Source organism: Bolinopsis microptera, chromosome 2 (assembly GCF_026151205.1).
Source record: "Bolinopsis microptera isolate Bmic1 chromosome 2, MBARI_Bmic_1.0, whole genome shotgun sequence".
NCBI lineage: Eukaryota > Metazoa > Ctenophora > Tentaculata > Lobata > Bolinopsidae > Bolinopsis > Bolinopsis microptera.
The window spans coordinates 21,594,193-21,622,014 of record NC_087073.1 but is presented as its reverse complement, the minus strand read 5'-3'; the positions used below and the strand labels follow the sequence as shown (position 1 = coordinate 21,622,014).

The 27,822-nt window shown below is 38.4% G+C and overlaps 1 protein-coding gene across 1 annotated transcript; it reads right to left on the bottom strand.

The window, feature by feature from the left end:
• Window positions 1-847: 847 nt before the first annotated feature.
• LOC134811781 (uncharacterized) lies at window positions 848-27,680 on the bottom strand. Its single transcript, XM_063818846.1, has 17 exons — window positions 27,573-27,680; window positions 27,191-27,309; window positions 22,746-23,253; window positions 20,067-20,204; window positions 19,595-19,627; window positions 17,263-17,385; window positions 11,496-11,617; window positions 11,121-11,247; window positions 9,801-9,873; window positions 7,843-8,023; window positions 5,857-5,938; window positions 4,092-4,293; window positions 2,468-2,640; window positions 2,189-2,281; window positions 1,910-2,045; window positions 1,585-1,787; window positions 848-1,476 (listed from the first exon to the last, which is right to left on the bottom strand). Exons 1-17 carry the CDS (start codon window positions 27,678-27,680, stop codon window positions 1,300-1,302), a joined length of 2,598 nt encoding a protein of 865 aa, XP_063674916.1. The 3' UTR covers window positions 848-1,299.
• Window positions 27,681-27,822: the final 142 nt, after the last annotated feature.

Here is a 27,822-nt window from a genome sequence, read left to right as displayed (position 1 = left end):
TTTTCGTTTTATACGAAGTTGTGAGATCATGGGACACAGGCATGAGAAATAGTCATTATTTAATATTTATGCCTACGCATTTAAAATTTTGTATGCAAGTTGTGAAACAACAAATAAACATGGCTGGTACGGCGCGCGCGATTGCCTAACCGTATCTTTACTTGTAAACTTTTAAATGAAAGCACTTGCGTATCTATAGAAACGATCTACATATAGATGGATCCACTGGAGTGTGCTATTTCTTAGGAACTAAATGAAAAAGAGCCTTCGTCACATTGTACCGACTTTTCAATACAATAAAAAATGTGAAGAAGCATGCCTCCCGCATTGAATATCACACTTACACTGATACATTGAGCAATTTATTTCGAAATAAAGTTTACTGGTGAGCAGCGGTTTGAGAGGACTCATTTTAGGTTAAGGAAAGCCATATTCGATCACCATAATATGGTCTAATATATGTATAGATCTGCTGAAGATTTGCTCATCTAGTATAATCATGATTTCATTAACATATAAAATTAAATCACGATGGATATTTTATGGAGATGTTTTTTTGACATTCGGAAATGGTGCTCCACAACTCCGGTCAGAATATTTTCAACAATGAACATTGGTTCACCGATGATCAATATTCTTCATGGCCAAGGTAATCCAGATTGAATGATCCAATGACTGACTCATAAATTACCGACCCAAAGTCTGGACTTAATTTTCGTCTGCCGCATTCTCAAATTATTGCAGAAATATGGAGCCGTCTCACTGTCTCAGGGGACAGGGTACTTCAGATGGTTTTTATTGTTGTAAGGACAAATGAAGTGTTAGGACTCCTATGATTGAAACACAGTTCTTAACTTCAAATTGATTTTGATCTGTAAACATCAAACATAAAAACTTTAGAATGCATAAATGTAAACAAACATTGTCCAGAGCTGAACTTATCTGCTGTCATCAAATGATTTAAAATAAATCGGTAATAGTGTAATAAAATCAACTAGAAATCATATTACTTCAAATCTAAAAACGTTTAATGAGAAAATTGTCACTTTATTAATAGCCCGCAGTGTGATAGTCAAATCCAACTACTCTAAAGAAAAAATAATCACTCGATAGAACGAACAAGTTCCCGAAATCCAACATTCCACATTGCATCCCAATGCGTTTGAAATTGGTAAAGAAATTTTAAGGAAATTTGAACTGTTTTAATGAAAGCCCAATCCAACCGTATCCAAATCAACATTAAAAACATGAAATAAAAAAGAGGAAAGATTCCCATAGTCCTACGCTACAAAGCAAATATCAAGATTCCACGCTATCAGGAATGTCAGCCGAGCCGATACCCTGGCTATAAAATACTGAACTTGAAGGTGAGAGTGCTTCCCTTTTGTGACCAGATTTGAAAATATTCGATTTGAAGAACCTTCGACCCAGAGTGTGCGTGTGCCTTCGTCCAGCGTCAGAGTCCGAGTTGAAACTCTGAAGTAATGAGTTTTCTATAAATTATCGTGTCAATTAACAGAAATAAATCATATTTAAATATTCTTTTAAAAATCGGACCAAAACCTTGATTTAAGGAATACTCACATGAAGGGACAGGGTGCTCTGCCCCATTTTATCTGAAACCCCGAGTGTCCCAATCCGATCGTTCTCCAGAGCTCTATAGACCCACGTGACCTCTGCTAATTCGTTCAGAAAAGCGCTCCTGTCGTCCTCGTTATAGGCTGCTAGCTCGACTAGAACACTCTTGTCATCGTAACTGTCTACTAACTTTATACCAAACGGATGATCTGAGAAGTTTAGACTTTAGCTACATATTATTAATATTTATTATGGTGAAAGTTGTTTCCGAGATTGTTATCTTACTGAATACCCACTCTATAAATAGATAAATGATAAGAGAGATACTTACATTCGGTGGAAAATGACTCAGCTTTGAAGCTACACACAGTGCAATGTTGTCTGTACTGAAAGGAGCAGGTGGCTATGACGCGCTCTTTGGCTGTCTTTGTTGTTGCCTTCCCTCTAGTGCTCATCTGCTTGGTTATCTGAGGAAAGTAAACTTTTTATAAAGATATCACAAGGTTTTGTTATCGTGAAACATTTAGTAACAATTAAATGCAACATTAATCTGAAGCCGAAATAATTTTTTTAAAACACCACAACACAAATAATAAAGAGAGATATGTACCAGTAGTAAATCGTTAAAAAGGAAAACATGTCTGATATGTTTATCTGGAGGAGGTTTTTCGTTCTTATTCACTACTTCCTGCATCTGTGTAGTCTGAAGAGGAGAGGTTAATGGTATGTAATTGTTATGTAATTGCTACAGCTAACCCCACAAACTCCACATTCCAAGATCGGTAGTTTTATTATAATAATATAATCTAAAAAAGCACTCAATATATCATTGGGTGTTAACACGAGGTAATAATAATATTGAATTTAAATCAGTGTAGAGGGTACGTACCATCATAAGCATTCTCCAGGGGTCCATCAGGCTCAGTTTCTTGCCCACGATACTTTTGTCGATAGATTCCAGAAAATCAAGGTGGTCTCTGCCGGATATTATTGGTTCTTTCTTCACCCCTTCGTAAATTGCTTCAAGCAATGTTCTTTCCAGATCGTTACCATTATCGATACCTGTGACGAGACGACACGTTTTATTTAACGAATTTTGCTCATGTATTATCAATCTCACAGAGTGAAAATTCTGAATTTCAAAACTAATTTGTGCCAAAAGTTCATGAATGATTTTCGAATACGATGTCTTACATAAAGTCTGGATGTTTTAAGTCTGTACAACATTTTGCATTGTCCTACTTTTTAAACAACAGTCACATCACACAATTAAATTTACCGGTCACACACAGAACATGAATAGATAAAACACGTGCGCGCGGCGCGGTTACTGTTTCACTCATTGATCAATGCCTTAAAATTTAGTCATCTAAATTTACTTCGCGCGTTCCATAAAAGAAGCTCAATTTCATTAGCGATGTTCATCAGTTCATGGTCTCTCAGAAACAAAATTTTGCGGATTATTGATTCCAATAGCAATGATCATCCCATATACGCTTACTAACAGACAATCAACTATATTGTGTGTGTGCAAAACAACAAGTTCAATAAAATGTGCATTAAATACTAAACACAAACATTAACCAATGATTACTAGTGGAATTCGATTAACAATCTAGCGGAATATTCACTGATTAGTGATTAAACAAATTGGACGATGTCCAAATTAAATTTCTCTATATACACGTTATGTTATTATGTTTACAGCCAAATATCATACGACTATATTGTAATATGTTTACAACGTGCGAACTTCTAGGAAGTTTAGCTCTTTAGCACGATCTTTTGCTCAGTAAATCAGGGACTCACTAAATTAATCACACTGATTCTACTAATTAGACTTTATTATAATCAGGCTTGCTCACCACACGATATGTAGCTACTAGCTATCTTACATCACTATGTGGTAGACTAGTTAGCTACTAGAACAGAGGTAGAGAGCAGTTATAGGTCCTTTTTCCGGCCTATACAAGTACAATTCCCATGTGTACAATTCCCATGTGTATAGAATATAGATTATGGAGAATCCTGTGTGCAGGAATAACATTTCAGCAGCTACATTATTATTAGGTATAATTACTTAATGGTATCAACAGATTGGCTCATACTTTCTGTAATTGTTAAACTTAGATGAATTTCGTAATAACTTCAGGCTAGAAAACAAGATCTCCTAAAGTATGTGTATAGTGTGATATGGAGGTGTCTTAAGATCTCCTAAAGTATGTGTATAGTGTGATATGGAGGTGTCTCAAGATCTCCTAAAGTATGTGTATAGTGTGATATGGAGGTGTCTCAAGATCTAATTCGGTGTAGTAGGAAGGTTATATTAACAGTTTGTGTAATTGAGTTAATCTCTGGGATACACTGTGCTGCAAGATACACACGCTTACCTACACCCTTACACACACACACACATTGCTAACATACCTCACAACAGCTCAACAGGCGTTTTGTCAGGATTCAGGTGAGGCAACGACAAACAGACCGACAAACACACAAAAACACAAACTCACCTCGGTTATTCTGAATAAAGGACTCTAAATCCATCTTCCTGTGAAGCTTTATCTGTGGATTGTGAAGGTCGGTTTGTAAGATAATAACAGAGAAAGCTAGAACGTATATTGTGTCTTGAGTGTCGCTGATTGCACCAGGATTGCACTCGCAGTACCGCTCCGCAAATACTTCCATCAGCTTGTCTATCTTCTGTGCTTCACCCTGTAACATGATCACATTACTCTTCTGTTAGTGTTAACACAATTAACACGGAATAGCAATAATCCTGGGAAAGTTCATAAATAAATATTCTCTGAACTCTGTAAAAGTTATCAAACTGTAGAATCTTCTTCCTAAAGGCCATTAAATTTAAAACTGTAACAATATTATCATGAACCTCCGACCCCAGGCCGGATTACTGGTAACTAATACCCTTATAACTAAACATTCAGCTGACTACGTGAGGAGGAACAATGTTCAACTAAACCTCATCAACATGATCACAGTAAGTAAGAAGTGTCGGTACATTTTACACGCGGCTACAGGACCCTCATCTATTAGAACTAACTACTGATAATGTGTAATCTCGTGACGGGGAGCTGACAATAGTTTCAAACATATAACGTGTTATCTTGTTAAAGAGATAACATTCACATCATGTTGATGGGATTATCATTCTGACACCCGGAAGAGTTTCAGGAAATGTCTGAATAGAAATAGATTATGTGACGTATAATTATAGCGAACGTATCTGTCGTTATGTTGTAGCAAAGTCGCGTTATTGTCATTATCATGGCCTGGTTTCATTCTAATGTAAAATTTAATTTTAATCTCAATTTGAGAGGCTACACAAAATTGAGTTCGTTGCGAGATGTTTTATATTCTGTGAACATAATATGATGAGGTGACTTCATATAATATAATATATTCGATAAGAAGGGCTGCTTGCGTTTCCATATTGTTTATCACATCTTGGCTGCCTGCCTTCTCTGAAGAACGTCCGTAAAATATCATTACAGCTGTGCAAACCATTTCATTTTGGAGCGTAAGCGTCGTAAATATAGTATATACAGCTTAGTGGTGACTCGTTAAAAATAATACTTTATTAAACACCATTTATTACATCGTAACATCGCTGATTCGCTGTGCTATCAGCCCATATTTGAAAAATATTGTATCATAGACGACATTGTATCAAACTTGTACCTTAACATTGTATCAAACTTGTACCTTAACATTGTATCGAACTTGTACCTTAACATTGTATCAAACTTGTATCTTAACATTGTATCAAACTTGTACCTTAACATTGTATCAAACTTGTATCTTTACATTTTAAATAATGAACCCCCCTCCCGCGCGCTGTGTCACATTGTTTCATTGTGACTACACAAGAATGCGTGTAACAAAGAAGTGGAACAATGAACTACTACTATATTAAATTGTACATTGTACTTGTACTGGATATTATATTATACACCATGTGTTTTATATTGTTGAGTCAGTTTCAGCTGAACTCAGCAACTTTAAAACCCTTATTCGAGGAATAATTAGAGTCTTTATCGCCCGAACCTCTGACGGAACTGTATTATTTCTATATTATCTTGTATTATTCTTTTATATTATAGTAGTATGACAAGAGTTTAAATTCCCAAATAGTCAGAGTTTAAATTCCCCAATAGTCAGTAGTATGACAAATGACAGCATATGATTCAATATCTATTAATAGATCTAAAAGGTCCAACATTAATTAAAAGAGAAATATGACGATAAAGATTTGCTTACCGGTAATCTAAGTTTTGATATAAAATGTCTCAGAGCTTGCTCGAAAGGTAGCGATGTAAAGTCAATCTGTTTCATGAACTCCCTGAAAAAAAAATACACTTGAAAAATAGAAAAAATAGATTGTATAAAAGCATTGTAAAGGGATAAAAACTCTGTGTTGAATTTAAAACTCTCTCAGTTGCAAAACATGACAAATTAATCGCGTCCTTTTAAAGGCTTGACAAGTATCACAACCAATATATATATAGATCACAACCAATGATCCCTCCAGCAGTGACCAGTAGGCTCATTTCTGTTACGTACGTGGTATGTAAGTAAAGAAGCCTAGAAGTGAGATGCGTATGTGTTATTCGCTTTTCTGCATAATATCTAGTTATGGGTGGAGTATGTTAAGATTTACAATCATTAGAAGGCTTCTGTCGTAGCCCCTTTGACCCAACTAAATGTACATACTCCAGTATGTATCACGTACTGGAGTATGTGTCCTTTAGCTAGAGTTTAAACTTATTGCTGATGTAATAATCCCAAAATAATTCCTCGCTAGATCTGCTTTCTCGCTATACTACAACAACTAGATCTGCTCACTTCACAGACATTTCCAATCACTTGGTTTGGTGTCACTTGTCCAGAAAAGTACGTTTATAGTAGTTTTCAGTGAGTCACATAGTAATTAGTAAGCTACTGTACTGGTATTAGAACTGGCAGTAGAACTGGCAGTAGAACTGGCAGTAGAACTGTTAGAGTTATAGACTTGGTGACCACGTGGAAGTAAGTGTGAAGTAGTTTAACACGTGGTAACCACGTGACAACCACATGACAACCACATGACAGCCACTGGTAACCATTAGTTACTCTCTGTCACTTGTCAGGTACCAATTTGTCTCCCAATCACATCCGAGCCTATTGACGTAGTGCAAGCTTAAAATAGTCATCAAACGACGAAGATCTTTATCGTTATTTACTCGCGAAGTAAGAATGTCAGATTTGTATAGTCGCATGCGATACAACCGACAACCGACAACATAAATTACAGAGCAAGCCAGTTAATCTGACAAGTGAATTGCAAGTTTAATTTAGATGACATCCCCCGGCCCACGAATTATTGCATAATGTACTTTTACTGTGGTGACGCATCAACTCGTATATATTTATTTTCGCGCTGACAATATTTTATTGACTAATACAATTTTCAGAAAACCAGTACCGAAAAATTCAAGTTTAGCTTTTTATCCCTTTTACTCACTTCAAACGTCAAAGCATTTTTACACATTAATTAAGCAGACACAAAAAGAAATTAGTACTCACTCTAGAACGGCTATGAAATTACTAATTAGTACTCACTCTAGAACGGCTATGAAATTAGTACTCACTCTAGAACAGCTATGAAATTAGTACTCACTCTAGAACGGCTATGAAATTAGTACTCACTCTAGAACGGCTATGGAATTAGTACTCACTCTAGAACGGCTATGGAATTAGTACTCACTCTAGAACGGCTATGAAATTAGTACTCACTCTAGAACGGCTATGGAATTAGTACTCACTCTAGAACGGCTATGGAATTAGTACTCACTCTAGAACAGCTATGAAATTAGTACTCACTCTAGAACGGCTATGGAATTAGTACTCACTCTAGAACGGCTATGAAATGAGTACTCACTCTGGAACGGCTATGGAATTAGACATTAGTACTCACTCTAGAACGGCTATGGAATTAGTACTCACTCTAGAACGGCTATGGAATTAGTACTCACTCTAGAACGGCTATGGAATTAGTACTCACTCTAGAACGGCTATGGAATTAGTACTCACTCTAGAACGGCTATGGAATTAGTACTCACTCTAGAACGGCTATGGAATTAGTACTCACTCTAGAACGGCTATGGAATTAGTACTCACTCTAGAACGGCTATGGAATTAGTACTCACTCTAGAACGGCTATGGAATTAGTACTCACTCTAGAACGGCTATGGAATTAGTACTCACTCTAGAACGGCTATGGAGAGCGGCTTCCTAAGCTCCGTGATAAAGTTGCCGATCTGGGACAAGCTGAGCCCCTTTCCGTTAAGGAGGAAGGCAGCTATGTCGTGAGGTGAGTCCCGTACCACTCCAGCTGTCGTCAGGTGCTTAACTCCGTTCGAGGGCCGCTTGTTGAACTTGTGCACTCCTGCAATGAGACCGGTTAAAACTTCAATCTCCTGCACAGCACAGTCCTAATTCTACCCGGGTACATTCCCTAGTTATGGAATGTTATTCGAGACCAGGAATTCTCAAGAAAATGTTTACAGCTTCTCGCTTCAAGCGTATTGTTTGGTGTGTTCATTCAAGATTAGCATACATAGCTAAAACTTGCTGAGAACTGATACATATGAACAATGAGATAACCAAGTCATTTACCTTCCCCATAGTTATGCCCCCCCCCCCCCCTTCCCCATAGTAATGCCCCTCCCCCTTCCCCATAGTAATCCCCCCTTCCCCATAGTAATGCCCCCCCCCCCCTTCCCCATAGTTATACCCCTCCCCCCTTCCCCATAGTAATGCCCCTCCCCCCCCCCCCCATAGTAATGCCCCTCCCCCCCCCCCCCCCCCATAGTAATGCCCCCCCCCCCGCTATTCTCTGCTCGAGCAGTATTTATTCTGGGCCTCCTCCCGACCACTACGCGTCCTTGCACAACATTATAAAGTAAATGTTGCAATTGTATAACGCCCACCACGCCCCTTGTATTACAGCATTACGCTGTATTGTATTGCAGCAACAGTACTATTCTGTGGTAGCGAGATCAAATAGAAATTAGAGGTAGTGTGCTGTGATTGGTCTATTCAATGTTAAGATGAGAGTTGCTGCCCCAATTAATCATATATTACAATGTAGCATGTTTGGGTACAACCAACACAGCACATATATTTGAACTATTGCAACCTTTCAATTTATAGATATTAGAAGTCTGTTATCTCGTAGGAAGTACCACACATACGGTACCGCACTACGGTACCACACCATGGTACCACACATACGGTACCACACCATGGTACCACACTACGGTACCGCTAACAACAGCACACGGTACCACGGCACAATACTATTGAATTATAGTATAAGATTTAACTAAGAACTAGAACTCACCTAGTTTATAGTATAAGATTTAACTAAGAACTAGAACTCACCTAGTTTATAGTATAAGATTTAACTAAGAACTAGAACTCACCTAGTTTATAGTATAAGATTTAACTAAGAACTAGAACTCACCTAGTTTATAATATAAGATTTAACTAAGAACTAGAACTCACCTAGTTTATAGTATAAGATTTAACTAAGAACTAGAACTCACCTAGTTTATAGTATAAGATTTAACTAAGAACTAGAACTCACCTAGTTTATAGTATAAGATTTAACTAAGAACTAGAACTCACCTAGTTTATAGTATAAGATTTAACTAAGAACTAGAACTCACCTAGTTTATAGTATAAGATTTAACTAAGAACTAGAACTCACCTAGTTTATAGTATAAGATTTAACTAAGAACTAGAACTCACCTAGTTTATAGTATAAGATTTAACTAAGAACTAGAACTCACCTAGTGTATAGTATAAGATTTAACTAAGAACTAGAACTCACCTAGTTTATAATATTAGATTTAACTAAGAACTAGAACTCACCTAGTTTATAATATTAGATTTAACTAAGAACTAGAACTCACCTAAATTATAGTATAAGATTTAACTAAGAACTAGAACTCACCTAAATTATAGTATAAGATTTAACTAAGAACTAGAACTGACCTAGTTTATAGTATAAGATTTAACTAAGAACTAGAACTCACCTAGTTTATAGTATAAGATTTAACTAAGAACTAGAACTCACCTAGTTTATAGTATAAGATTTAACTAAGAACAAGAACTGACCTAGTTTATAGTATAAGATTTAACTAAGAACTAGAACTCACCTAGTTTATAGTTTCTACACATCTGTCTCTGTTCGGGATCCTTCGAGGTCGAGCTCCACAGGTGCCCGTATTTCTGGTAAATGAGAGAAATTTAAATGACGAAGTGTCTATCATATTATAATATCTCGTTCCTTTTAATAACCTTTACGACATAACCTTTTAAGCATGACCTTAATTGAGGGAATTTAATGAAATTGCAAGTCTTCAAGATTGGGTCGCCCAATTCAAGCAGAGCGAGTCCTAACTAGTATATAGCCGGTTATCAAGCTAATATGTAATCTGTTTTTGCAGAAGATGACGCACGAATAATAAGGAGTTCTCATAATTACCCTGGTAGTAAATGTACCGGGCACCAATGTGATCCCAGCCCTAACTATCGCAATACAGTGAAACCCTGATTTACCGCGGGGAAAGGACACAACCACAGTAAATCGGGGTTCGCGGTAAATCGGGGTTTGCGGTAAATCGGGGTTTTGTTAGTTTAAATTGTGCATGGGGGAAGGAAATGGTCGCGGTAAATCGGGGTTGTACTGGTATAATTCTAAGGAGACACTCAGTCCGTTATTAAGGATCTAGCGTACTTATAACACATTAAGACTCGTGAGTGTAAACCAAAAGTCAAAACTAGAGAAATCATGATGTGACTCTTATTATTTGAATTATTAGCCTAGTAACCACTAGTAACCACTAGTAACCACTTGGTAGAACTGATATTTAACGAGGTGTAATATGATGAATGCGGCATGTTTTACAAACCCAACGTACAAATTTAGCGACATTCGGAAGTTTCCTAACGTTGACATTGCTAATGACATTCATCAGGTTGGCGTTCATCAACTCAATCAACCATAACCACCAAACAAAGATAATTAAGATATTCTGGTAGTAAGAACAAGTAACAAGCCGGGGGTTACTAGACAATACAGACAGAACCAGCAGACACAGTCAGAAAATACGTTACCAGAGCTAGTGTGATAGAGGTATTGTACACATTGGTCCAAATAAGAGGCTCTCATTGGTGGATTGTTCAAATACTGTGCTGTGATTGGCTGCGAGCAGGCTGTTCTGTCTTATGTTTCATATGGAGAATAGCTACTCAGGGGCAGGTTTGGAAGTTAACAGTATCGGTTAATGGAGCGGAAGAGTGTATGAAACACATCCAAACATGATGTACTGATGTAGCTACGCACGATTACAATACCTGAGTAAGGGGGCCGACGGGGGTCACTACCTGCTTAAAACTAAATTAAGAAAGGCATGTAATGAGTGATGTAATGTAATGAGTGATGTTATAACTACAATACATAGTAAGTCTCATACCTCTGCGATAGGGGAAAGGTATTTGCTGGGTTTAGAGTCAGTTTCAATGCGAATAGGGTCCTCAGGATTCTCAGCGCCATCACCGCTCACTCTCTCACCCAGAGGTGAGCTGCCACTGTTGCTGCTGCTGGGGAGGAAGGTAAGTTATCATTCTAATAATACAGTGATCAATATCAATGAATGTGCTCACCCAATACCGGCGTGATCATTAGAGAAACTCAGAAGTGCTACTTCTGTCGGTTGGTCCAATGTTATCTGGGTGCTCACAAAAGCGTAATAACCTTGACAAATCGGAAACTCGGACCGGAATATTTCCTCTACTGTATGAAGGTGATTGAAAAGATCAGTTGAACTTGAGTCTAAAATTAATCTAACCTGGATGATAATAGCTGTGAGACTTGGTTGTTGAAGTTGCTCCATGAATTAGCATGAGTTCTGAAAGTGTTTATGATGTCTGGCGAAGGGGGGAAGTTGTCTGTGTTCCTTCTCCGAGTAGCCTGAATAGTTTGCAATCAAATAATTGGTTTTAACCACTTTTTGTGGCACTTTTTATTCAATAGGCATGAAGGTTGTAATCTTATTATTTGCAAACGTGTGTGAAAGCGTGAAGGGGATGCAAGTTTATTAACCAATCAGCATCAACCGATCAAATCAAATCAAATAAATTTGCATCAGCTCTCCAGGCCATCATTACCATCATATTCTTATCTAGAAGAAATTATTGTTTCCTTCAAAGGCTGATTTTTGAAAATTTCCCCCAAGGATCCACTCTCTGCAGTGAAATGTTCCGCAGCGTAATGCCCCTCCCGTGCCAACCCTACTCGCCCCTCCAAATAATGAGCTGGACCCATGCCTGACATTATAAAAAAGAATATCGCAGATAAAATCAGATTTAAGAAAGCAAGAAGTAAGAACTCCAAATTTTAAGGAATTATAATTTGTCTCATGCAGAGTCATGCGGGTTACGTCGTCTACCTTCTGTCGACACCTTCATTTACTAAGCTGCTACCTCTTTCATCTTAACTATCCTAATACAGGTGAAAATAGCTCATCTAGCACGTGACACTTAGGGGATAAAACGCCCTATCTTTGTAGAATACACTGTAACCTATGTTGTGGACTACATTGGAAACTACATTGTAACATATATATTGTTGACTTTAGATTGTAGACTATTTGAACATTGCGATGTGGACAATACTGTACAAAATGTAACAATAATATTTTGTGTAGATAGTAGAATGTAGATGGTAGATTGTATGTAGATTGTATGTGAGGAGTATACCTCCTCCTCTATACCTACTCTTAACTCTTCTCTAGTGTTCCCTACTTAGTAAGTCAGCTGCAGCTCTATACAATTAATATACCACACCAAGTCAGTGGTAAACATTCGGACAATGTGCTACACAATGTGTTACACAATGTGTTATTGTAGAATATTGAGCGTCAAAATAGCACCAAGTCAAGAGCTACAAGTGAAGAGTAGGTCTGTTAGCGGGCTATGTTTTATCAAGACAAAGAGAGAAAGAGGTCCTTGTTAAATATAGTACTGTGCTGAGTGTAAGCCCTCAGTCTTTGTCTTTCTACAAAATCTACACAGACTAGTTTCTACATCTAGATCAGCCTCCAAAACAAGGGACTAAGAACCGAGGGAAGAGTTGCCCTGAGGGGTATCAGGACTCGCTAATTACGGACTATTTACGGACTAATATTATTACTAATATTATTACTGTCGCTACTTTCTTTGATGACAGTGTCATTATCTGCCAGTTACATATTTACACTTCTCTGTCGGTATCTTTTAGGTCTTTTAAAGGGCCCCTGTATAAGGGCCCAGTCAGGAACCTATAGTGTACTTCAAGAATAGGAGAGCTAACCCCACACACATTTTACTGGACACATTTTACTGGCACATTGTACTGGAGAAAATTGGGAATCTTGATTCATATCGTTCCACAGCTCAGTAGCATGTAAGTGTCAAAGTACAGGAATGTTGATTGTTGGTCATTTACAAAACTTGAACACCTCTCTACTAGTCACTAATGTGGGAACTAGTACTACTAATACTCCCATTACAGCTTTGAGGTGTGGGTTATGTAAATACATAGCATGATTGTTTAGATAATCGTCTTAGACAATGCTCAAAATGGTCGATATAACCGACTTATTATAATGAATAATGATAATGTTTAACTTCACCTAGCTAAATACTTTATGATTTTATGATTTTAATATTTCCTCTAATTATCTGACATTGCTGTGTATGGAAATCCAGATCTAAGAATTATGGAATAATTATGCAAATTTATAATATAACTCTTATTATCAGATATGCACAGATATTGGTACAGCTCGGCAGTAATATGAGTATAATATTCTAGAACGATATTTGCCTAATGATTTGTCTAAATTTAATAAAAACGTGAAGAAATGTCCATCAATTTCATACTCAATGCTCTGAACTTCTGAAGGGTAACTATGGGCACCAGGGCACTGTCTCTGCACAAAAATAATCTAATTCCAGATCCGTCAGTTAAAAAGGTTCACTAAAGCATCCCTTATCAGTTTAAACGCATTTCAAACATTCAAATGTTAGTGTATGTGCATTGTGCCCTCGGGCGAAGGTAAAAGTAATGAATATTAAGAGAATGCAGCCCGGGTATTCATTGTCATTACAATGCAGATAGTATTGCTGTACAACTACTACAATGCAGATAGTATGGACCTTTACTGATAGTTGAAATTCGACATATGACGTCATCTAGCGTCATCTAGCGTCATCTAGCGTGAAATATCGCCAGATGATGATAGATGACGCTAGATGACGCTAGATGACGCCAATTAGCGACATTGTCGCTAAGTGCACGGCACCTTTCGAATGTCGCTATCTAGCGCTATCTAGCGCTATCTAGCGCTATCTAGCGCTATCTAGCGCTATCTAGCGCTATCTAGCGCTATCTAGCGCTATATGACGCTATATGACGCTAGATGACGCTAGATGACGCTAGATGACGCTAAGCACGCAGCACTGACGCCAGGCGACAGATAGCGCTATTTTCATAAAAATTCTAGGGACGACATCTAGCGTCATCTAGCGTCATATGTTGCCGCGACATCTGACGCTATCTGACGCCATCTAGCGATATCTGACGTCATCTGACGACATCTGTCGCGACGACATCTGACGCAGGCGCCATCAAGCGTGCACTTAGCGACGTGCACTTAGCGACAATGTCGCTAATTGGCGTCATCTAGCGTCATCTAGCGTCATCTATCATCATCTGGCGATATTTCACGCTAGATGACGCTAGATGACGCTAGATGACGTCATATGTCGAATTTCAACTATCAGTAAAGGTCCGATAGTATTGCTGTACAACTACTACAATGCAGATAGTATTGCTGTACAACTACTACAATGCAGATAAACGATCAGAATACGAATATCATCAAGAAATCTGACCTGGCTTCTAGAACGTTTAGGAGGACGAATTAGCAGCACTCGATTGAAAAACATAACAAAAAATACAGTTTTCATACTTCCAACACAAATATGCCAGGAATTTCTTTTTGAACTATTTGAGAGGCCTTACAAGTGCATGTTATAGCGAGTACATAACATAGAGGCTGCATGGTTTGTGCTTGTCAGCTGGTTCGGAGACTCAGTAACCCTCACAGTATTAATGTAAATGTCCACTACATCTGTATAAGTTCACCACATGACACTAACCTTAACTACTCATTGAGTTTGGTAACATTCCTAAATGACCGAATATTCAATCACATTCGGATGAAATTGTTGCCGTGATGCACATAGCGCCACTTTAACAGTCCTAATCTAATGACTAATGAGTCTGGGCTTGTAACTAGTAACTAGTAACCTTGTAACTAGGTTTAAATTAATTTCCATGTTCCAGTTCAGGGGACCACCTGGGTTAACGAACATTCCTGCCCTTCAGTCTTACATTCCTGACTTTCAGTCCCTCTCAGCTTACTTAAAGATCATAAGATTAGAGATACAGGTTGAAACCATAGAGCCTGGGTATATTGTTATAGCTATTAGAAGGTTCCAGAGTTTCAGACCAACATCTCGAGACTACAGTTCCACTTCTACTACTGTTACTGGCAACTTACTACTAACAGAGTACACCCCCCCCCCCCCCCTCAACATCTGTAGTCTCAACATCTCGAGACTACAGTTCCACTTCTACTACTGTTACTGGCAACTTAGTACTAACAGAGTACACCGCCCCCCCCCCCCCCCCCCCCCCCCCCGGCCCCCCTAGTGAGGAGGTATTGAGTTCTAATCAAGAGGGTATATTAAAGTCACTATTGTGACGGTACATTAGAACTACTCGGCTAAATAGACGGGATATTGTGATGAAGTACCTAAACTAGTGTAACATTCTGAGATCCTGCAGCTCCTGTCCATTGGCCAAAGTCAGGAGAATATATTATGTTATAACTATGTATATTTAGAAATGTTGTGTATAACAGGATAGCTAACCATGCAGCTTATTTAAGGATTCTGTAATTAGACATAGTAATGGTTTTCATAGAAATGGTATTCAAAGCCACAGTTGACACGGCTGATAGAATTTCAACTTAAGGCCACAGGGGGGGGTCCGAGGTCGAAAAAAAGTTTTTTGCCAGTTGGCAGACCACGTACTATCTGACGCTTGCACACCACCCTTAGCCCCCCAGAGCGCCTAGTTTGTCGTAAAATAGAGGTTAACTATTGCCTTTTTAATCAGTTAACCTCACTAATAACCAGTTCTTAACATTTTGTTGCTCTCATCACAAGTTAAACTTATCAATGGGTATCAATTGGCCATCCAATGTGAACAGAACTATTATATGTCCTTTATTTGTTGGAAAATTGAGGTTAACATATTTTCTCAGAATCATAGTCTTTTGACTCTCCTGAACAATTTATTTACCACCTCAAAAACCTATCTTCTCCTAGAGCTTTTATCCATTTCACCTCAAATTTGGAACTTATGTTCCTGACATAAATTTAAAAGTTTGTTATGTAACGATTGTTGTAATTTTGCTCCTAACTCTTTTTATGAGGTTAACCATTTTAAATTTTGTAAATTTTGTAATTCTCACTCATGGTTAACCTCATATCTCAGCTTTGGAGCAAGATATCATAAATCGTTACATAACAAAAACTCAAAATACCTTTAAGAACATTGTTGCCAAGTTACAAGGTTCTAAGTCATAAACTAAAAAAGAAGATAGATTTTGAACACAATTGCATTTAAAGTTTTCATTTACAATAGAATTACAGGTAAACCTCAAAATTCAACGCGTGATATCTTCAAATAGGAAACTTTGTTTTCGGTAAGGACAAAAGCATTTGAAAATTTAGATCGAGCTCTACAACATATCTCAAAATCTCAAAATTGACCTCGGACCCCCCCCTGTGGCCTTAACACTATAACCTTGACAATAGAATATTCAAACTGTTGATTGCAGCTTCTGTTGGTGATCAGAGTATTCAAATAATATTGATTTAAACAGCCATTATCATTTCGATAAAGTTCACTGATAAGGTTCACAATTTAATCAGAATCATTGTGAATTAAATGTGCATGCGAACTTGTAATAATGGACATCGCCAAAATCACAAACTTTGTCAGACTAATTTAAAATTCTGCAATCCTGCAGGCTCCACCAAAGTTGACTATTTAATAAGGAATACTACCTGTCATGAAGTGTGGAGGGATTATTGTGTAATCATGTGAAGCAAGCATCAAACTGAGTAATTATGTTTCATTTCAGTTAAATTACCTTAAATTCAAGAGATTTAGATTTATCAACTTTATGATTTAAGTTGATTAATCGCTTATAGGAACATCAGCGAATCGAAATCAACAATTAGTGAAGCTAAAACCACTCACACAATCTTCAATACAAATCAGCACTATTATTATTACATTAGACAACACAATAACTCACACCACAATCAAGTACAATTATCAGAAACTTATTCTCTTATTAAACTCAAACAAGAACTCTGCATCTTTTCATGAACATCACATTCCAGAAAATATAATATCACGCGATGAAAAGTGATCACAACCAAACCACGCGGTGTCATGGCAACGCACGCGGTGTCATGCAGCAAACACTCTACCTCCAAGTCGGCGGGCTCCGACAACTGTCTCTCCAAATCCCTCACTTTATAAAGGTCTGATCTGGATATTAGGGGAGAAGGAACGTCGTCCTCGTGATCTGGTCCTGCCTCGAAATCCAGCTGCTGGAAACGCACGATTGGGTCATGGTCATGTGATCCCGCTCGGATGAACAGACTTTTTATTTCGTTGAAACATTGCCAAGAAATCTTAACAAGTCGTTCATAAACAGGGCAGTGCATTGTAACAACACATGATTATTGATTATTTAAACAAAGTTAACAAGACAGTCAGAATCAAAAGCTTCACGCACAAGATGGTTTCAAGTCTGTATTTTAGACCTGTGTATCTACAATGTATGAGGTTTGATTAACGAGTTGCTAATTAAAATATTAATTAAACTGAGTGCTAAGTGGCGTGACCCTGCATTATAGAAATTAAGCTGATTCTGCAGGGCAGAGTTAACGAATATTTTAATAATTACCCGACACAGAACACAGCAATATCTTTACTAAATAGAACGTTCTATAAAGTACAAACCTCAGAATACAGCAATAACAGTTTGTTGTAAATGACGCAGCCTCCATGATGTTTATTTTCATGGACCTCCTGCATCATGTGATACTACCACACCAAAATTAAAAGCAGCGCATGATTTATTGCACAAAGGATAAAAGTTACTGCACAAATAATATAGGCTGACAACAAGGACGAGATACATACTGCAACTCTCGAGACAACAAAATCAACTATATAACATATTATATAGCACATATAACGGTAAAGTTACGTTCAACAGAATTACATATCAGGAAATATGACACATTCTTTTGATTGGGCATGATAATGCACGTTCACAGGAATCACAAATATTTCTGGGCATATTTAGGATAGTTAGTAACTGTAGAAGTGTTGACCTGTAATAATATGTGCTAAATAGGACAAGCTGATAGTGGTAATACAATAGTAACCATGGTAATGGAATGCGACAAATAACTTACACTCAGAACTTTACACATCACCTCACGGAAGAGAAAAGAAAGTCTGCGGAGAGCGCAGGTTGACGGTTTACCATATATGGTCATGTCAGTGCAAATAATGAGTTGACTAGTTCTAATCCATCCACTTAGAGGTGGAGCTGTGTTACAGCGCAGTGAACACTATAATGTCAAGAAACCGTAAACTGTTGTCAGCAAACAGAGCCGTGCACAAGAAGTTCGAGCACAACAAGTTCGAGCACAAGGAGTTCGAGCACAAGAAGTTGGAGCACGTGCGTTACTGCAGTATTTCTAATATCTGTACCTCGGACCTGGAAGTGCTGAATTCTCATTGGGCCTGGGATGGAAGTGGAGGTTTACTACTCCCAGTTGGGGGAGTATTAATTAATGCACCGCCAGGTTACTGACTATTACGTGTGTCCACCTATTACGTGTGCTGTGTCCACCTTATTTGACCTCTGTGAGCTAATCTAAAGCTCGATTTAATAAGGATATAGCTCAGCCAATGTCAAGACATGTGTACCAACTAAAATTATAGAGGACATACACGACGACGTCATGGCAAAAGCAAGGTTAATAATGTCTAATGGATTACATAATATTATAATATATATGCAGTAGTATCCTGTATATAGGTATCCAGGTACGCGATGAAACTAGACTCTTTGGGAAAAAGGAAGAGACGGTGAATTTTCCCATAAGAAAAGTGGAGACTCCCACAGGAGAGGTTGAGGATGTACAAATGTTAACACCTCCACTAGTGCAGTTGACACACTCTATATCACTTTAATGTTCTATTTATATCGTACAGACTAATTGTGATTTGTTAGAGAGTAAAAATAAGAAAAATACAAAAGATGCTAAGGTCAAGATAAGGGTTACATTATAAAGAATGTTTATACTTTTAGATAAGACAAGATAAGCTTAGATATAATAGGGCGAGCACAATTAAATGCTGAAAACAAGTTTTGAGGTAAAAATTTACTACAGGGTGTTTCAAAATTCTTTAAAAGTTTAAACGGGTTACATTTTGAATAACTTTGTAACCATTTGTCTAAACTCGATCCTGTAAAACGTGACCATTGCGACCTGTCAAAACTCCCGAAACCATTAACACCTTTCCTTTCTTGAAGAAACTTTTTTTGCAGAAATGAAATAACTTTCACTGTTTCACAATTTTTCACAAAGTAAATCGTTACAAGACTTTTGAAACACCCTGTATGATGAAAGGTTGTAATTAAATGCTACACCTCAGCTGTGCACGGGCGGTATATTCAGTAGAATTAATTACTGTTAGGGGCTGATCAAAGAAGACAAGCAATATGCTTTAAATTACCACTTCAGAAAGAGATAATGCACTATCGCCGTCCTGAAAACAAACTCGTTACCAAACATCTCCTTATATGGTATTCCAGATGTGGTTGTTATAAAACACTTCCTTATACGGTCTTCTTATTGGTTTGTTGAGTTAGCTCATCTTATAATTCATGAAAACAAGCCACTCGGCCACGACAAACAAATCATGTAACTTCAATTAACTTGAAATGTTACACTGTTGTAGGCAATGTAATTTCTGAAGAACCAATAACCCGTGTTACACTGTGTAAGTGTGTAACAACTAACTTAGTTGATATAGTAACATAGTTGTTTTGGACAAACCTTTAACTTATTCGTTGTATGATTGCAGGATCTACTTAATATGCAGGATCTACTTAATATGGTTACTATGGTTACTATGGTTACTATGGTTACTATGGTACTGTGGTTACTGTGAAGATCTAGCAACTGCCTGTAAACAGTATATTTACCTGTGTGAAGGAGAACTCGCTGCTGCTGGAGACCATGCGATTAGTTTTACTCCTTCCTATGATCTGTCGGCCGAACTCGTTCCGTTTAAAGGAAGGTTGGAGAGGATCCTGAGGAGTGCTGATATCTGCTACTTGATGCTGAAAAAGAGAACCACGTTACAAGCTCAGAACTACAGGGTGGCCCATAAGTGACTACCCACACGCAACCTCTTAATAACTCACGTAATTCGTCTTCAAATTGCACCAAAATTTCAGAGATTATAGATATGGGTCAAACTTAGATTTCCTGAAAGTTTCGTAAGCCACGCCCAATTACAGTGGGCGTGGCGTGACACTCCCTCTTTTTCACCATTGTATTCATAAAATGAGAACGCTTTAAGCTAAGAACTCAAAATTTTTTGCACACATTTGGCTTGATAATTGAAAACCTTTCCCAAAGTTTCAAGTTCATTGGTTAAAATATGGCTAAGTTATGACCATTTCAAAACTCATCGGATACGTGATCCGAGCACTCAGTCAGTGATCTCATCACTTGGTTAATGGCCTGTTTGGCTCACATGCACCGCTTGATTGGTTGCAGCCTGCTTATGGGCCGGCCTATACAGCTGACTGCACCTAAAACGCTATCACACGAATTTATGGTGGTGTCACCATTTCAGGGCTTGTTAGCCCTGCTAGTCACAGGTTCCTTACAATCAATAAAAAGGAATGAACCATCCATTGAATCATCGAACCGGGCCTACCGAATCACAAAGAAACACAAACTTTTGGACCGTGATTTCCAATCGAGGATAGATTTCGCCAACACATTCCTGTCCAAGCAGAATGTGGATCCCTACTTTGAGGACGAAATCTGGTACAGCGACAAGGCCATATAAACGGATATGTCAACTCCCAGAATGCAATTCACTGGGGCTCTACTAGACCGGATGAAGTGGTGGAGAGAACGGCTTTTCCTGAAAAGTCACGATCTGGTTTTTATCCTAAAAATTTGTGTTTCCCTTTCTAGCAAAGTCATCATCGTTATCCAATCAAAGCCTAATGAACCTCATTAATACACGCTAACGCCTTACTCTTGATCAGATTGGGTGACGAGATCACTAATTGAGTGCAAATATCACTGACTGAGTGCTCGGATCACATATCCGATGGATTTTAAAATGGTCATAACTCAGCCATATTTTAACCAATGAACTTGAAACTTTTGGAAAGGCTTTCAATTATCAAGCCAAATGTGTGCAAAAAATTTTGAGTTCTTGGCTTAAAGCGTTCTCATTTTATGAAGACAATAGTGAAAAAGAGGGAGTGTCACGCCACGCCCACTGTAATTGGACATGGCTTACGGAACTTTCAGGAAATCTAAGTTTGACCCATATCTATAATCTCTGAAATTTTGGTGCAATTTGGAGACGAATTACGTGAGTTATTAAGAGGTTGCGTGTGGGTAGTCACTTATGGGCCACCCTGTAGTTACATTAAGCTGGGGCCGAGTGGGGCCGCTACTAGTGGGTCAGCACCTTATTAATTGTACCCCAGATATCCTCATTACCAAGGAGGGTGCAGGTCAGAATGTTGAGATCCCAGACACTATGAGCTCATACCGATCATACCTTAAGGGGTCAGGGTGCACTGCAGCTTGATTAGCTAAATATGTCAAGTTGAAGTACGCAGTGAGCAGGTTTAATTAATGGGGCTACAATCTACATGTCCAATAATAGTACTTTCAAGAGCCGTCTCAAATAATGAGATATATCCATATTATTATAACGTACTGCTATTGTCAATTCTTATAATAGCAAAAGAGATTTATCTAATTAAATTGGTGACAGCCTGACAGGCAACGTTATCAGATGCTGTCCAAGATAATATCATTTAGTTCTGTAGAAGCAAGACAATGATGTGACCTCGTGATATGTCAGATCAATGTTATATCAAACCTGCTAAACATAATGCATTGACAGGCTAGCGAGCACAAAACACAACAACATCGACAAAAACTTGACATAGCACTAAGTTTAGAAACGTAATAAAACAGAGTACAACTTGGTGTAATAGTAAGGTAGCACTGTAGCAACACGATACTTAGATGTTAAATTGTAACAAATCTATGTGTCAAGCAGCAAAATTAGTGTTCATGCTAAGTATGTACAAAAATTGCATGCCTCTGTAACACTGTAACACTGTTACAGAGCATTAAGATTTAAAACATTGAAGATAAGTCACGCGCCATACCAGGAATCTGGAATAGTCAATACATAAACACTAGATGATGGAGTGTGAGGATGGTATTGAAATGTGTGAGGATGGTATTGAAAAGTGTGATGATGATATTGAAATGTGTGAGGATGGTATTGAAATGTGTGATGATGGTATTGAAATGTGTGAGGATGGTATTGAAAAGTGTGATGATGGTATTGAAATGTGTGATGATGGTATTGAAAAGTGTGAGGATGGTATTGAAATGTGTGATGATGGTATTGAAAAGTGTGATGATGGTATTGAAATGTGTGATGATGGTATTGAAATGTGTGATGATGGTATTGAAATGTGTGAGGATGGTATTGAAATGTGTGAGGATGGTATTGAAATGTGTGAGGATGGTATTGATATGTGTGAAGATGGTATTGAAATGCGTGAGGATGGTATTGAAATGTGTGATATTATCTAATGTCTACTCACCCTGACATTTTCCTCAGTGAGATTCTCCGTCGAGCTGGAAATGTGACGAATCTTAACAATAGGCTTCACTTTAGAGTTCATAGATTTGGTTCTGTAGGGCGTTTCAAGTTTGATCCTATGAAATGTTTTATTGAGACAATGTTTTCTCCAGCATCTCTGAATGGTGATGGCCGCCTTGGTGACAGTGGCGGGATCCCCGTACTTCTTAGCGAAACTAGTCTCCTGGAGAGCCAACATGTCCGAACTGAGCTGATAATCCAGTTTAGGATCTCTCTGACTCACATGACACACACTGTTTCGTGCTCGGAATTGTCTGTCCTCCAGCCGTTCAATTGTCATTGATTTTTTGCGAACTTTCACCGCGTTGAGGTGTTGGGATTCGCTGGAGCAGCGCTTAACCTCCGCAATACGCGGGGAGCTGGGTGCGATCATGGAGGCGGGCCGGCTGTTGGTGAGGTTCTTAGAGGTGTTGTTTCGTGCGGCTGGGGGCACTGAAATATTCCTTAACCTGGGGAATTAGACACAGTGTTAACCTTATGAGACAATTATAGTTGAGACAGTGTTACATATAATAGTTAGTGTTAATTATAGTTACAAACCACAATATAGGTCGTTAAACAGTTAGTGGTCGCGACAAAAAGATTTTATTAATCGAGAAAACACTAATTGTGAAGATTCAGCGCAGTCCAGTGACCGCGAATATTCTTTGCAACAGTACAAATAGAAACGAACCAATAATTTGTCCAAGTTTGAGTTATAATACAATAATACCCGCACATTTAACATGACTTATCCTGTATCTTATCACATCGAACTGATTATTTGAAAGGAGGTCAAATTACAATGGAAGTCTTAGTTTTCAAAACTCCGACGACCAACGTTCTTTTGTGCTGAAGGCAGAATTCCCATACCGGCAACCAATTACCAAAAGTGCCTTTCTCGGCTGCTAAAGCAAGCTACAACATATTATATAAAGAGATCAGTCCTCAAATACACACAAAGATCAAACAAGCACGACAAAACCGCCAGACAACACAAATTCGAAGCGATAAAACGATTTTGCAATCAGTTAATGGACCATTATATTAGGTGTCCACTTAATCGACTGGAGAATCCACCATAATTAGGCACAATTAGAGAGTAGCCAAACAGGTATAATAATATCTAGTTTCTCCTGAGATTCTAAAACAATCTCCACACACAGAGATAGATAGAGAGGAAGGGAGAGAGGGATACAAGCGTGGATACAGAGCATCACTTAGGTACAAGGGCCCTGTACAACACACAGAGAGACTCTCTGTATCTAAAAATAGAACACGTGACGGGTGAGCGATCTAACAGGTCAATAGAGCGGCGAGCTATAAATGAGCAGTGGGTTCGTAGTTATAAAGTTATAAAGTGATTGGCAAACTGAGAGCAAATATCCCGGTTAACTAAACAAATGAGTCGACACAGTTTATTTAAACTAGCTAACAAGATGAGCTGGCAGCGAGTAACGGCGTGACATCGTATTATGCACCTGACACACGGTGAGCTGTATAGCTTATACATAACACATATAATATAATATAATATGTGCATCATAATCAAGTGCCAGCTAGGGTGTAAGCTAGCCAGCTTCAAGCTGATAGTGTGACTCTTCTCTACCTTACTTATAGTTATACTGTGCATTATTGCTATCTGAAACTCGTCTAGAAACACAGAGCTCAACTCAAAGTAAAAGAGAAACTCGTCTAGAAACACAGAGCTCAACTCTCAAGTAAAAGAGAAACACGTCTAGAAACACAAACCTCAAACTGAGCTCAACTCTCAAGTACAAGAGAAACACTTCTAGAAACACAGAGCTCAACTCCCAAGTAAAAGAGAAACACGTCTAGAAACACAGAGCTCAACTCTCAAGTACAAGAGAAACACGTCTAGAAACACAGAGCTCAACTCCCAAGTACAAGAAAAACACGTCTAGAAACACAGACCTCAACTCCCAAGTACAAGAGAAACACGTCTAGAAACACAGAGCTCAACTCCCAAGTACAAGAGAAACACGTCTAGAAACACAGACCTCAACTCCCAAGTACAAGAGAAACACGTCTAGTAACACAGAGCTCAACTCCCAAGCAAAAGAGAAACACGTCTAGAAACACAGACCTCAACTCTCAAGTAAAAGAGAAACACGTCTAGAAACACAGAGCTCAACTCCCAAGTACAAGAGAAACACGTCTAGAAACACAGAGCTCAACTCCAAGTAAAAGAGAAACACGTCTAGAAACACAGAGCTCAACTCCCAAGTAAAAGAGAAACACGTCTAGAAACACAGACCTCAACTCCCAAGTAAAAGAGAAACACGTCTAGAAACACAGAGCTCAACTCCCAAGTAAAAGAGAAACACGTCTAGAAACACAGACCTCAACTCCCAAGTAAAAGAGAAACACAGACCTCAACTCCAAGTACGTCTAAATAAAGGAAAGAGCTACTTTGAAGAAGGTGGTGCCCTCAGTGCCCACACGTATAACACTATTACAGTAAACATATACCAGATACCTTTAATAGTAACACTGTGGAGAGAGAGAGCCTCGGCTTATCAGGAGCTATTTAGGTGTTTAGTGTAATATTGTTCAACATCAGTAATATAATAATATAACCAGGCTTTTATACCAGGGTTATTTATTATAGTAGATATTATACATTGTACATAAACTGTACATTAACGTCATCCACTAACATAGATCGTACATTTATTGTCATGATGAAGGAAATATCGGATATCACGTTACACTGAATATACACTGAATATAATAGAGGATCACGTTTACAGTTGGGATCTTCACTTCGTGGGTGGCTAACAACCACACTCTATTAACAGTTAAACGGAATTTGGAGGATTAAATCTGCAGATTCCGTGGAACCTATGACGAAATTATGGTATGTAAAGTGCACTACAAGTACACGAAATAGAGAGAATGCAGTGTTACGGGTATATATTACATGATGTTACCAGAATGTGTTACACACTACACATCAGCACTCATAGTTCACCTGTAATCCAATACTCACGAGTTAGATTTAGGGAGCGCCGAAGGTTCAAAAATAGGAAAATTCATCGTGAGTACTCTAAATAAGGGTTCAAGTAATGAAAAAGAGCGAGAGTTACTCTGAATACTCCGCAAACGTTCTGAATAAGAGAGTTACAAGTACACGATGCTAGAGAAATACACAGAGCTAGATCACAAGGTGCAGAGCGGTGAAATGTAAAACCAACAAAATGTGGTAATAACAGGTAGCACTGGGTTATTTGATACTGTTACCTCAACACTACAACACTACAACACTACAACACTGCAAGACCATCTGCTCCATGTGAAGTTTGGAGATAACATGTATAATCTGATCAGACGTGGTTCTTACTCAAGACTTAAATTGGGAGCGAAACTTTCGACTATACAAGAATAGTGGACTCTCTAGCCATCCTCTCTAGCCATCCGCTCTCTCTCTCTCTCTCTCTCTCTCTCTCTCTCTCTCTCTCTCTCTCTCTCTCTCTCTCTCTCTCTCTCTCTCTCTCTCTCTCTCTCTCTCTCTCTCTCTCTCTCTCTCTCTCTCTCTCTCTCTCTCTCTCTCTCTCTCTCTCTCTCTCTCTCTCTCTCTCTCTCTCTCTCTCTCTCTCTCTCTCTCTCTCTCTCTCTCTCTCTCTCTCTCTCTCTCTCTCTCTCTCTCTCTCTCTCTCTCTCTCTCTCTCTCTCTCTCTCTCTCTCTCTCTCTATCTCTCTATCTCTCTCTCTCTCTCTCTCTCTCTCTCTCTCTCTCTCTCTCTCTCTCTCTCTCTCTCTCTCTCTCTCTCACTCTCTCTCTCTCTCTCTCACTCTCTCTCTCTTATTTAAAGACGATGTTCGACAACGGATGAAGCTTTGAGTAGCAAAAGATGAGCTTATTAAACAGAGCAGGTCCACATACAAAGATACAAGATGGTCAAGATTGTACTACACAAATGTGCACAGTTCGCCATCTCTCACATACGAGATTATTATTATTATGCAGCGAAACCAGAAACCGAGAAATATTAATTGATTTAATCACACTTATCTCAAAAAACCACCGTATAACCCGTACAACAAAGAAGGGAGCAGGGATTTCAAAGAACAGTAAACTGGTGAAGAAGAATACACTGTCAAGACGAAAAGAGAGGCCGGTTAGTTTCCGAACACAGGGTATAAGGACAGGGCTGTTACAAGTATTGAATAACACTCAACACATGGCTGCTGTATGGGCTCCCAGCTAGCCCTGTATTATATCCGCCAACTCCTCATTCTCAACTTGTCCTCGTTAGTGTTCTTTAACGCCGCTTTGCTCTCCGCGTTGTTTTTTTTTTTTCAGAAAACTTTCAAGTGCCTAAATTAACACAGAGATACTAGATTAATGGTTAATGGCTTTGTTAAATATTGAAATGTGCTTGCCTGCGACAGATGTCATAGAGCCTGGCATCTGATATGCTGTCCGCTATTTCCTCCAAGTCTTTTGAGACTATGTGGATCTGCTTTCGTAGCAGGATCAGCTGATTTTCCATTAATTGAGCCTGGAAATATTGTGACACTGAGATGTTGCCACATTTATTGAGATAATCTAGTGTTAGTTAGACGTCACATTTGATGGCACATGATTATAATTTCCTTAAAAGGATCGTGCCATTTCATATAATGATAAACCTACGAAAAATATTATAATCACACGATGAAAACTGCACAGACATATATTACTGCCCACAGGTTGTGTTATTGCACATATTTGGGGATGAATTTATGAAATAATATCATGAAAAATAACACTTAAAACACAAACCTTGGCAGAGAGTATTTCTTCGTGTGAGGAAAGAACTTTATCATAACTTTTAACTGTGTTCTCCAACACTTCGTTCAGGGATATTTCCTCGATACTTCTACTGTCCATGCGCTATGTTAAGGATTGTGTTGAAGGACCAAGGCAACAGAAATATTGTTCCGTGCATTTAACAAATACTTGTGCATATTTTGCCACTTAATACAAAGCTAGCAAAATGTACAAATTTTGTAGCTCAAGCCACACGTGAGAA